At 49.2% G+C, this 12669-nt stretch overlaps 1 protein-coding gene across 7 annotated transcripts in view; it reads right to left on the bottom strand.

The window, feature by feature from the left end:
* Positions 1–12164, bottom strand: part of JCAD (junctional cadherin 5 associated) — a 40891-nt gene extending 28727 nt beyond the window's left edge. For 2 of the 7 annotated variants that reach the window (XM_032621803.1, XM_032621804.1), the window contains exon 1: positions 12055–12164. In XM_032621803.1, coding sequence (XP_032477694.1) covers positions 12055–12158 — 104 coding nt within the window. In that variant the 5' untranslated portion in view covers positions 12159–12164. Of the gene's footprint in view, positions 1–2410; positions 2651–3114; positions 3239–6625; positions 6644–10974; positions 11566–12054 lie in introns of those variants that run through there. The other 5 variants (XM_032621806.1, XM_032621811.1, XM_032621810.1 and 2 more) reach the window with 5 other exon arrangements.
* Positions 12165–12669: the final 505 nt, after the last annotated feature.

The raw sequence follows: 12669 nt of genomic DNA, 5'->3' as shown, positions 1-12669 counted from the left end.
ACAGCCAGTCGGCACCACGGCTAGAGTTAGAGTTTAGGTCCGAGGACACTCAGTTTCTCTCTCCGTTACTACGTCAGGCTCTTGAAAAGCAAAGCCAAGTGCGCTGCACCCTAACTGACCACCCAGTACGCAGACGAGCAGGCCAGCGTCCACCACAGAATCCACTGTGAGAGCGGTAAGAAGCAATGACCCTCAAGGAGAAGGTCCGTGGGTCACTGTCCTTCCGGGATTAGGTGAGCCGCTCCATCCTGGCTCTGTCTGTGTGTAAGTATAGTTAGCAAACCCTTAAGTGGCACGCCAGATCAGGCCAGGCCGTGAATACCTTTCAAAAAAGACCCAAACTCAAACAAGCCGTACTTGACCTTAGAGGTCTGAGGTCAAAAGCGTACTGATCTGGGCGGACTCGTAACCTGCTCGGCCTCAGAGACCAGCAGCTGCGGGAGCAGGAGGATGAAACACAGCAGCTTCGTCACGCAGGCCGTGGGGCCCCATGGGAGGGGGTGACCCACAGGCCCTGCCGCCCGGGTGGGATGCCCAGTGCCCACCCAATCCCCAGAGGACCCCTCTCCCTCTGGCTGACACTCACCACTTCTCGACCCCAACTCAGAGCCTCGTCTTCTACCTCCTTTCCACCCCAGGCCAAACATCACCCCTCCCCTCGGACAGAGTTCTCAACAGCCACACGGCGGTTCCAACCCCTCTCGGATTCAGTGTCCTTCCCGTAGCATCCTTACCTACTGCGGGAGGACTGGCCTGTCCCTAACGCATCAATCCCCCCGGCCACCAGGAGGGGACGCCAAGGTACTGAAGAGGAGATGCGCCCTTTCAAACTTTCTGCCCAGCCCTGAGACAGCGGCCTTCTAAACGGATGGTACCCGAGGCCACCCTTGCCCACCAGCCCAAAGGGCTGCTATTCAGACAAGCACACAGCAAAGCTGGACATAAACGCAAGCTATTATAACATGAGGGTTTACAACTTGGACAGATGTGTGTGTACAGTGGACCCTTGGGGCACTGACGCCCGGGTCATCAGAAATCTGGGGGTAACTTTACAGTCAGGCCTCTGTACACAGGGTCCCTCTGTACCCTCAGTTCCCCATCCACGGATTCAACCGAGCCTGGGCGTGCAGGCTCACAGCCTGTAAGCAGGCGCTTACTGAAAAGAATCTGTGTATCTGCGGCCCCGCGAAGGTCAAACCTGTGTTGTTCTAGGGCCCAGGCAGGAGCCTCTTCATCCCCGTGGTGGTGCTGACACCAGCCCCAGCCCTGATCCCGGGGGCAAGGCATGAACCACACCAAACCTCAGTGCTCTGACCTGCAAAACGGCAAGGCCGCTCTCTTCCTGGCTCACCAGACCGTTCTAAGGGCCACATAAGTACAGGGAAAAGCGTAACTCGTGCAAAAATGTGAGACTGCGTTTATAATGCAGCGATGGCTCCTTTGTCTCTGAAGGGCTACCTGCCCGATGAAAAGCTTTCACCTTCGTTATTCATTGTGACCACTAGACCGTTCCTGATTCCCTTCGTATCACTTGGGATGTGACTCTTGATTTCCAAAGTCACTCCCGCTTTCTATCACCCAGACAGCTGTCTTCCAGGAAGGGACACTTCCATCGCCATCTGAGTCATTGACAACAGCAAATGTTCTTTTACAGAGTCCCAAACGTGGAAACACAATTCCTGAGGGCCTAGGATGCACTGGACACTGAAACTATGACAATGAACGAGACACGTTTTTTGCTCTCGAGAAGCAGCTCACTGGCTTGCTGTAGCGACAGCGGGAAAACAGGTCGTTGAAGCACGGCACACGCATGCACACCGACGGGAGCTTGCCCCTCCCCACGGTGTCATAGCGCTGCGACAGAGACAAGGACAGGAGGAGAGACGGGACCCTCACCCAGGCTCTCAAGGGGTCAGGAAGGCCTCTGGAAGATCGCTTCTAAGCCAAACAAATCCCTCAAGGTAGAGCTACACTGTGAGATCACCCTGTTAGTATGATTTTCTGGCCAGTCCGTGTAAGAAATGTTCTTCTTTGCTACTTTGTCACCTTGTATCAAATACTCATAGTGAAACATCTAATAAAGAGCGGTCCGGTCAGCGCAGGTACCTAGATACACTCTCAGGGAAGGAATCCCAGGACACAAGGACAGAGACAAAGGAGCCCACTTTCAGTACCTTTTTCATTCTATGACTATCTGAATACCATTAATGCAGAGAAGACATTTAAGATAAGGACACACGTGTTAACAGGACAGTCCATCAGGGCCCAGCTGCCTCTGAAAGTGGGGAGTTCGTGGCTGGGAGAGTCTTCAGTGGCGGTCAGGGATTTGTAAACTCTGTTGTTTTTACAGCAAATCCACCGAAGGTGTGTGTACGCACATTAGTCAAAACTTGAAAGGAAAAGTATTTACCCTCACATCCTGACGGGTGCTGTCATATTTTCTATTCCGTTTTCACTTTTGAAAAATGCTGGCCACCACCCACTAAGTTCAGTGCCACACGAATCGGTCACAACCTGCAGTTTGGAAAGCACTAATGTAGAAATCAATCCTGCGCTGGTCAGGATGCTGGACTAGGTGACCCCTGAAATTTTGTCAAGTTCAATGACCCTGTCAAGCTATGAGAAATTCCTTAGTCTAACAAGTTCCTTGCTCTGTTCTCAACAGCAAATACACCTCTTCTGCCCTATCAACAATTTCCTTTCAAGAAAAGTCACAGCAACTAAGTGAAGCTACTTTCCTATTCTTAAGAGCAAAAGATGAAAAGAAATAAATCTCCTTAAGGGAAGGTACAGTCTGCTGTTTCCTTCCTCTGCCTGTGATCTACCTGGGGCTTGAGACCTGAGGCCTTGGGACACAGCATCACTGGTTGACAGATAAAACCCAGTGGAGCAGGAGCTAAGAGGGCCACCAAGGAGCCCTCAGCATGAATTGGGCCTGCAGTGCTGCCGCTTTTATCCCTTTTGGTTGGAGAGAGCCAGGAAGCAGCACGGTGTCTCTTTTGAGTTCACTGTGGCTCTTTTCATCTTTTCCTTACTATTCTCTGCCCCACAGACTGCTAGAGTTAAGTCCATCGTTTCAAAGACAAGATTGAGAAACCAGTTTAAAAACTCTACCTCCCCAGTAAAAACCTGATGGCCTGGCAACAGGGCCATGCATCCTGGTGGGTCTCCTTCTCTGGGTGGCGTATGTTCAGCTGTTTCTTCTCATCTCAGGTGGGAGCTGCCTGCAGACTTCCACCTGATCAGAGCGAAAACGGAGCAGATCAGAGAGCTTTCTTGGCAGAAAGGCCTAGCTTTCCATCCTGCCTTCTGCTTGGTGGATAGCCTTTACCAAGTGACTTAACTTCCAAGCCTCAGTTTTCTAGTCTGTAAAGTTGACGGATCGGCCGCTTATTCCAAAGAAAAGCGTGTAGCTTCTAGTAGCTACTAGGGTGTCAGGAGAGCAATTTCTACCGGACTTCGTGGCGTTGCTCAATGTTACCGAAGAGAAATCAGGGCCCAACCTGGCCACCCGGCTCAGAGAACCTCTCACCCGTTTATACAGCTTGAGTTGAGCGACAGAAGCCACTGGATTAAAGCAAACTTTGTAGGACAGTATATACAAAGAAGGAAAACCGGATGTGTAACAAGTCTCTTTTTACAGAAGAAAACTTTTGTGCTGAGTGTGTGACAACACTAAATGCAAACTATCGCTTTTTTCCCCTCTGTTCTGTTATTAAAATGCATACTTATAAGCATCAAGACTCCAAAAATAATCGAAGAAACAGTGAAGGAAATAAGAAACAAGGAACAGTGAGCTGGGTGAGAAGACTGGGTTCAGTCCACAGTTCTCTCGTTCACCTCGACAGGACTGGTTTAGATTAGATGAAATTCATGAGATGAGGCCCAAAGAGAAATGCTTACGGCACACAGGCTGTGATTTAGGTGGTTTAGAGGGGTAGGGTGGGAGGGAGAGGAATAACAAGGCTGAACAGCTCAGTTTCCCGGGTTGGGTTTTTTGACTGAGTCATGACATCACTAGGTTCATATTCTATTACTTTTCTTCCCCTTGAGGATGCTTGGGCTAGGTGGTAAGATGCTCAATGACGAATTCACCAAGAACATCTTCCAATCTGTGGTTAATTTATCCCCCTGCCACCGCTGCAATTAACTCTCTCTGTACAAAGCAGAAGGAAGAGCCTGTTCTATGAGCTCAGAATAGCAGCACGTGAGAGATAACATCATCCATCCCCAGAGCTTCTGCAGTCTGCCAGCTACTCTGCCAGCTGCCTGGCACACTTTGTTTTCTACTCCCAGTAAATGTCCTGCTGTGGATAGGAATGTCTCCATTTTATAGACAAGAAAACCAAGGCTGAGAGTCCAAGGTGACACAGCCTGTAAGCACAGATCCGAGGGTCAAACCAAGGTCTGTCTAGCTTCACAGCCCGTGCTACTATTTTAGGCTCTAAATTTCCTTCCTTAATAAGCAACAGAAGTTTCCTAATTTACCAAATAATGCATAAATATAAACAAGAAAGGAGAGAAGGCATGGTGGCATGAAGATGAAAACTATATTTAAAAGGAAAAAATTCTTTATTCTCTTGGACTAAGATGGCTCTTCGAGGCGATGCTTCCCTTGTACACTGAGCACACACCACACACACACACGAGGGCCCGTGCCTCGCTGATGGCAACGTCTTGATGGCCATACTAGCACTGACTTCTAAACACTCAAATATTCAGTAACACGATTCATTCACAAATACACCATACGATGCTCTCCGACCTTCAGCAGACCTCTTCAATTATTTTGCGTTCCAGGCTCTTGGTTGGGGACCTGGAGTTCTCATAAAAGCTGCCGTGTGAAGCTGAAAAGTGGACAAACTGCACGTATGAAGAGATGGGAGGGGAGCTTGTAACTTTCAGAAAAAACTAAATTCTAAGAGAAAAAAAATTATCTACATAGAAATAGCCACCCTTGGGACTTCCCTCGTGGCGCAGAGGTGAAGAATCCACCTGCCAGTGCAGGGGACACACGTTCGAGCCCTGTTCCGGGAAGATCCCACATGCCGCGGAGCAACTAAGCCCGTGTGCCACAACTGCTGAGCCTGCGCTCTAGAGCCCACGAGCCACAACTACTGAGCCCGCGTGCCACAACTACTGGGCCTGAGCTCTAGAGCCTGTGAACCACAACCACTGCGGCCTCGTGCCACAACTGCTGAAGCCTGCGTGCCTAGAGCCGGTGCTCTGCAACAGAAGCCACCGCAGTGAGAAGCCCGCACACTGCAACGAGGAGTAGCTCCCCTCGCCGCAACAACAGAAAGCCCGCACGCATCCCAGTGCAGCCAACACAGCCTAATATAAATAAATAAATAAATTTATTAAAAAAATAAAAAAGAAACAGCCACCCTTATCTGCAACGATAACAGGATCTGGACTTAAATGAGCACACAGTGTGAAACCACAGAAGGGTTTGGGCAGATAAAGGAAAGGCGCTTTACACTGGCTCTGGCAGGAAAGTGAAGGACTAACACGGTCAGAACGAGGACAGACGTGTGGACAAGTAGTCACAAGTCCCCTCTTTTGTAATGTGCAGGGGTGGTAGCAGAGAGGGTAAGGAATAAAGGGAATTAATGAGAGTAACTTTCAAGGGAAGAAGTACAATGGATTTTGGTCTTGGTGACTAAGGTAACGGTCCTTTCATTAGGAGAAACACAGAAGTCGGAAATAACTCCCGGTTGGAGAAGATGACAGGTCATTCGATTTTAATTTAACCAACTTATTCCTGCAAAATTTCTTTGTGCCCAAATCATTCTCGAATGGCTTTTCATCAGAGTTTTTGTCCCTTCCAAAGAACCCGAATGAGACCACTTAAAGCCATCTTACTCCGCGGTGGGCTTCTAAGTTCTGTAAATAGCAGCTGTATCCTTTATATTCAGGCTGAAGGGACGGTGAGGTTAGGAAAGCACTGCTAACAACCCATCAGCATTCGAGCATGAACTTGAGCTGTCCACCCCCTCGCTGTAGGGACTAATTTCCATTCCTCCACGTTGCTCAGTACACATCTGCTGTGTGGAACGAGGCCTGAGACGATGCATAGGAGAAAAGGAGAGAACCTATGGGTTTCAGTCTTCTCCCTAAAAAGTAAATTAAGAAGACTGAACTAGAGGTTCTTCGGGGTCCTTCAAGCTCTAGAAATCGCCCCTCTCTCTAGCCTCTTCTCCCCTGTGATGAGCAGCGAGCATTTCTAAGTCAGCTGGCCCTGGTGAAGAGAATACAGCGTGTGGCTCTGACACAGAACAAAGCTAACTGGGTCACAGGAAGAGAGACCCTCTGACCTTGGCCTCGTAAGTAGCACCCATACAGAGGCCGGCCCAGAGAGCAGAGCTAAGCGGCCACACGCTGAGAGGAGGGCGCAGGTAAGGCCAGGGAGTCTACCACCCATCACCCTCGCTCCCAGAAGACCCCAAGCGCAGTGGTGCCCACTGACTGAAACTTGCTTTGCACTGGATGTGCAGGCCCTGCGCTCTGAGAACACAAAGACACACAAGCCCCGCCGACACCCCCACCTGTGGACCTCCTAGGCTGGGAGGCGTGACTCCGGCATTCTCATCACTAGAGGCGGAGCCTTGCAAACGAATGGTACCTAAACAGTCTCCACTGCCTCTTCCCTTCCCGTTTATAAAAATGTTCCGTCTCTTCGTATTGACGGTTAGCAGGCTCCGCTAGAAAGTGAAATGAAACAGAATATTAATAAACTCATGAAATCAACCAACACTTTTCTGCCTTTTTAACAACTGCCTAGCACTGAAAACTAAGAGACAAATACCCAATTAAAAATATGAACCAAATGTTCACCCTCACCTGTGATCAAGGATATGCAAATTAAACCCAAATGCCACTATTCACTTCTCAAATTATTGAAGCTTCTAGAAAGCAATAGCTGTTGTTGGTGAGGACACGGTGAGTGAGCTGTAAGGGTTCTCCTATTTGTGTATGAATGTGTGCAGGGATCTGTAGGTAAATGCTATTTCCTGTCTTAAAAGTGATTAATGTTATAAAATCTTTAAAAATCTGAAACCCTATAGACTAATAATCTCACTTCTTGGGATCCATCCTAATGAAATCATCCAAGATACACACAAAGTTTTATATAAGGATACTTATCCAAGTTTTAATTATGATAATAAAAAAAAAGCTAAACTAAATGTTCATTTAAGGGATGGTTAAAATTCTGGTGCATCCACGTGGTAGACTATAATATGCACACAGGTGTATAAAATGATGTTTTCAGATATATAACGGCACAGGAGAAAATGCTCCCGGTACCGTGTTAAATAGACAGTTTACAAAAGCCTAGGTTCAGTGCATATAATACAATTTCATTTATATACGTACACACACACACACACAGTGTGGGGAAGAGGAAACATACCAAAATAGCAACAGTGGTATTGGATTCTGAGTTTTTAAAGAAATGTCCTTATTTATACTTTACTGGATTTTATGATGTTCTGTCATGAAATGTATTAGATCGAACCGTATGAAGTTTTACGGGTAAAAAATGGTCAAATATTGGCACTTTCTTATACTTATTTATTATTATTTCATCATCAGGGAAAAAAAACCCTTAAAAACAAAAAGCTACATAGGTAGGATTAGGAAAATGTACCACTGAAAACGTACTGCATATATGGAAGACTCAATGAACATAAAAGTGACACAGAAGGAAAGAAGAAATGAATAGTAAATTACGTAAGGCTCAAAGGGTCTAGTATATGGTATTTGCGTCTTATCTGCTACAGATATACTTAACCTGATTATAGTAGGCTCAAAATCACGTTCTGCTGATAGAATTGTACGTAAGATTACAAGCAGCATTCTAAAGGTCTGGATGAGACATTGTTAACTCTTCTAGAAAACGTTCTCAGTTGCATTTGCTGACATTCCATCCTTAAGATGCAATTAGTCCCTCAAATTGTTGGCAGTTGACTGTAAATATTTCTTCAACTGACAATTTTTTGGTCAAATGTTATGATTAATATATAACAAAGTACTTTCTTTAAACAAGAGGTGAATAGCCAAGACACAAAACAAACCAGATTGAGGCATGTTGCTAACTGACGCATGGATTTTTATTGCTTTCTATAGCTTTTTTTTTTTGGTGTTTTTTTCGATGGTAGAGCCATGTATTTTATTATGAGCAAGAGGATTGCCATTTCCCTTTCCAGTCTTAATAATTAAATAAAGAGCTCAACAGTTTAAGTCCTGGGACAGTAAGTTCTCACACACTGTCGTCACCACACCACAGAGGGCTGACCAGCTCTGCCAGGGCCCTCAAGTGGTGAAAACCTCTTTAGACATAAAAAGCATATTGAACCTGGGAAGTAATAGTTTTTAGTAGGGCAACCGTCATGGAGTTAAGTTTCTTTAAGGTGACAAAAAACCAACAACAACAACAACAACGAGATGGAAAACTTGGGTCTGAGATCAAAAGGTTCCTGGAACACTAATCTTGCTGGGTTGGGTTGGTATTAAGGCATTGATTCAAAAAGAGAAGAAAATAAAGTACCAAATATTACAGACTTTATTTTTTTCATAAATATTATCTCTTCTAACTTCTTTGTCTCTTCACCAAAACTTGTATGAACACACATACATACACATTCACACACACACACACACACACACACACACACAGGTCTTCTCTTTCACCTCTAAATTCTGTCACACAATTATTGCTTTGGAGACCTCACCCATTTGTAAGAGACCCTAAGTAGCTCATTAACATTTCCAAAAGATTAGCAGTCATTAAGAAAAGGACTGAAATTGGAGAAGATTTTTTAAATCTTCTGGAATTGTTGGCTATTTGCAAAAACAACTGTAAAACTTATAATAGGTTAGAATTAAATTCCACTATCACCACAGACATCAAACTCCACATACGAAGATTCCTGAAGTCGTCTATTAAACGTATAACACACTCGTTTTGTTTCGAATAAAAGAGCCAACATTTAACATTGAAAAATGTTAAAGTTTAAATTATTTCATATAATTCTTACATTATTTATTTTCTAATTGCGAAAGCCATATAATGTTATTCTAGAGATAAACACTGAAAAATTCAGCGTTTAAGTAAAAAGTAAAAGTCCCCCCAAGCCCCACTGTGTCAAGAGATAAAACCATCTGGTTTCGGTTTCTCCAATTAGTCTTCCTATACACAGTTGCTTTCTCTCTCTCCCTTTTCTTTCCCTCCTTGAAATACGTATCTTGGTGTGTCTTTATAATAGTATCTAAATTCTTAGACTTACACACAGAAGAAACAGGCTGAATGAGGAAGCTCTACAGAGAGAACCAAGAAGCAGCAAACTACAAAGATATTTAGTGGTCTGATAATAAAAGGCTCTGTCAGTTGGGCCAGGCTGTCCCCAACCGTCAATATATTACCTTTAGAAAGTTTCTGGAAAATATATTTAGTTAAAGAAAGTTAAGGTAATAAGCCAAACTAAACAAAACATCACAAATTCAGAACCAGATAATTGAGGTTTTTAGCATCCGGACGGTTCCTGTATGTTTCAATAACATGTAAAGTTTAAAGACTATATCAAAGTACTGGAGACTGTTCTAGCCCCTCTGGGCTGCTGGCTTTAGCAAGTGAGCGCCCCTTTAGCGCGTGCTGCATTCCCTAAGTCAGCCCGCCCTCGAAACAAAGCACAACAGCAAGGTTTCAACGACTGAGATAACACTTCCCATGCAAAAGGTGAACAACAACATCTGCTGAAAAGCCAAATAAACCGCAGGAATGGGTTCAGCCACCGGCCTAGAGGACGTCAGAGACGTAGCCCTCGCTTCTCAAAATAAAAACCACAACAGAACAATTGTTTCACTCCAACGCTCTGCATTCTAAACTCTCTTTAGATTAATTAGCGAGAAGACCCGCCAAGCTCTTTAACAGAGAAACGCTGGACTCTGAACAGCCCGGCCCGTGTCTGCGGTCCTCCCAAACTCGAGGGCTCTCCAGCAAGGACACTGAGAACCTGCTGGGGCTGCAGACTGCCGGGCTTTCTTTACTCATAGCATTTCTAAGATTTAGTTTTAAACTGCATTTTAAAGATTAGACTCCAAGGATCTTTTCAAAGGTTTTTTTGGTTTTTTTAACCGAAAAATTGGTCCTTATTTATTCTCCTTGTGTACCTCCAGTCGTCAGTTACCTTTTATAGCTAAAATTTTACGGCCCAATGTCTCTGGAATCTGTGACTTATTCAGATGCGTTACTGGATAACTCTGATTAGCCTGTCAAATCCTCCAGAGCATGTGGACACTCGGCATTTTAAGTTATGTTCCAAGGAGGTGGAAAGACAAAAATTCTTTTTTTTTTTTTTTTTTCCTTTCTGGCACGGGATTCCTCCACCCACCCAATCCCCCTAAATCTCTTGGGCCTGCCAAAGGCCTGACCTTCCCATCTCTGCAACAGCGGGTGAAGTCTGGAGGGAGGCCCAGCAGATGAAGGCCTCTGTTCAACAAATATTTGCTCACCCCTCTAGCGGGAGGGAAACCGTTTGCTGCACGCTGCCTGCCCTGAGTAACACTTGGAACCCTTCAGGAAGCTTGTTCAGCTGGTGGCCAAGAATTAGACACCTACTATCAAGGTAAATATAAAGTCCAAACCCACAGAGCATTACGGAAAACCGAACGAATTTACCAAACTCCCCACTTTACACGAAAACCAACACGAGTTCCTCGAAATAGAATCTGCGTGGAACTTCCAAACAAACTTACACTCGCCTGCCCTGCTGGACGGTCTTAATCCATTCATCTTAAATTCTAAAACTACCTGACAGACGGCAACGCTTCCCTTTAGTTTCACCCACTCAGACGACTGCGTCTGCGATTTTCACCCAAGCGTTTCTGGCCGCCTGAATCCCTGGCCCACTCCCCCTCCCAAGAATCCCCTCCCATCGTCCAACCCGCATCTCAGATCCCCGGGATACACACTTGCGAAACTGAAAAGACGAAAGGAAGACCTCCGAGTTGTGTGGTCCGCACGGCTCCGCTCTCTCCCCAGCAGGCCAGGCGTCTAGAGCCGGGGCGGGAGACGCAGCACGGGGTGGCCAGGGCGGCAGGGGACGGGCGGCGGTAGGAACCCGCCTAAGCTAGCTCCCCGAAGCCTCTGCCCCCGGAGAGCGCGTACGAGCGAGGGCTGGGGCGCGGCCAGGTTGCGCGGGCGTCAAGTTCCCGTTTCCATTTTTTCCTTCGGTAGTGAAATCACAGCTGCTTTTCCAAACCCCTAGGAGAATCCCAGGCGCTCGGCTGCTCTGGCCCGTTTCGGGGGCGAGAGCGGCGCCCTGAGCCGTAGATCGGGCGTGCAGGAAACCCCTGGCCCTCGGGGGCGAGCCGCTGGCGACCGCGGGTGCGGGGCGCGGAGGGTGCGCGCGGAGACCCGGGCCCGGCGGGCGGGCGCGCTGCAGACCGCACAGGGAGCTGGTCAGCCAGACGCACGGCGCTCTCGGGCGGGGCCCTGCCCTTCTTCCCCCCGGTTTCCCTTTCCCTCCTCCGCTTCACCGCCGGCAGCCGGGGGCCGAGCCGCCGCGGGCACTGGCGGCGATCTGCGCCCTAACACCGGCGGCCCTGACCCCCCGGCGGCGGGCGCGCGCGGCCGGGCGGAGATGGCGCGGCGCGGGGGGGCCGTGGGAACCGGGACCTCAGGGACCCCGCGCAGCGGCTGTCAGCTCAAAGGGTGTACACGCCCGCGAAGGCGCCGGACCCGGCAGCGACCCCCGCCCTCCGGGCCCCCCCGCGCCGAGGGGCGACACGCGCGCCGACGCCAGCCGCGGCCCTCGGCGCCGGCCGGGCAGCGCGCGCCCGGGGCTGGGCACCTGAGGGCGGGGACTCGCGCTCCCAGCAGAGCGGCGCCCCCCGCCCGAGGCCGCGCGGCGGCTGGGGAGGGCGCCGACCCGAGCCGCGTCCGGGATGGAGAAGTTGGGGGGCGAGCGCGGGAAGCTGGGGGCGAGGCGCCGTGGGAGCAGACCGGATGGGCGGTGGGAGTCAGGAGGGGCGAGGGATGCCGGGACTTACCGAGCGGCTCCCTCATGCTGCCCCGCGCCGCCGCCGCCGCCGCCGCTCCGGCCCGCCGGGGACCAGTGCGACCCGCCCCGCTCGCTGCCGCCGCGGCCGAGCATGCCCGGAGCCGCCGGCCGCCCCGCCCACCCAGGCCGCCCCGCCCATCGTCCCCGCCCACCCCTCGCTCCGCCCAGCCCCTCCCCGCCCGCCAGGCGGCCTACGGGCTCTGGTCTCCGGCCGGAGGGCGGCACCCGAGCGGCGGGCGCAGAGCCCAGGGCTCAGGCCTCCTCCCGCCCCGCCGAAGGCACAGGTGAGCGGGCCACCCTTCCCTCTCTTTCCTGTCCCTTTGGTTTGGGCTGCTTCAACCCTGTGCGAATGTCCACACACACACACACACACACACACACCCACACACACACAAATACGTATCCACTCACAGAGATGCACACACACATCTTCACACACACACACACACATACAGCCACACACAGGTGCACACAAACACACTCATGCACACACACTTTCACAAAAACAGGCACGCGGGAAAGGCGTGAAGAGCGGAAGACAGTTGATAACAGCTTAGTGCCTGGGATCGCCTTCTTTAAAAGCAGAGCCCTGAGAGTCTTCGCT

This window comes from Phocoena sinus, chromosome 2 (genome assembly GCF_008692025.1).
Source record: "Phocoena sinus isolate mPhoSin1 chromosome 2, mPhoSin1.pri, whole genome shotgun sequence".
NCBI lineage: Eukaryota > Metazoa > Chordata > Mammalia > Artiodactyla > Phocoenidae > Phocoena > Phocoena sinus.
This window is presented reverse-complemented; position numbering and strand designations above follow the sequence as displayed.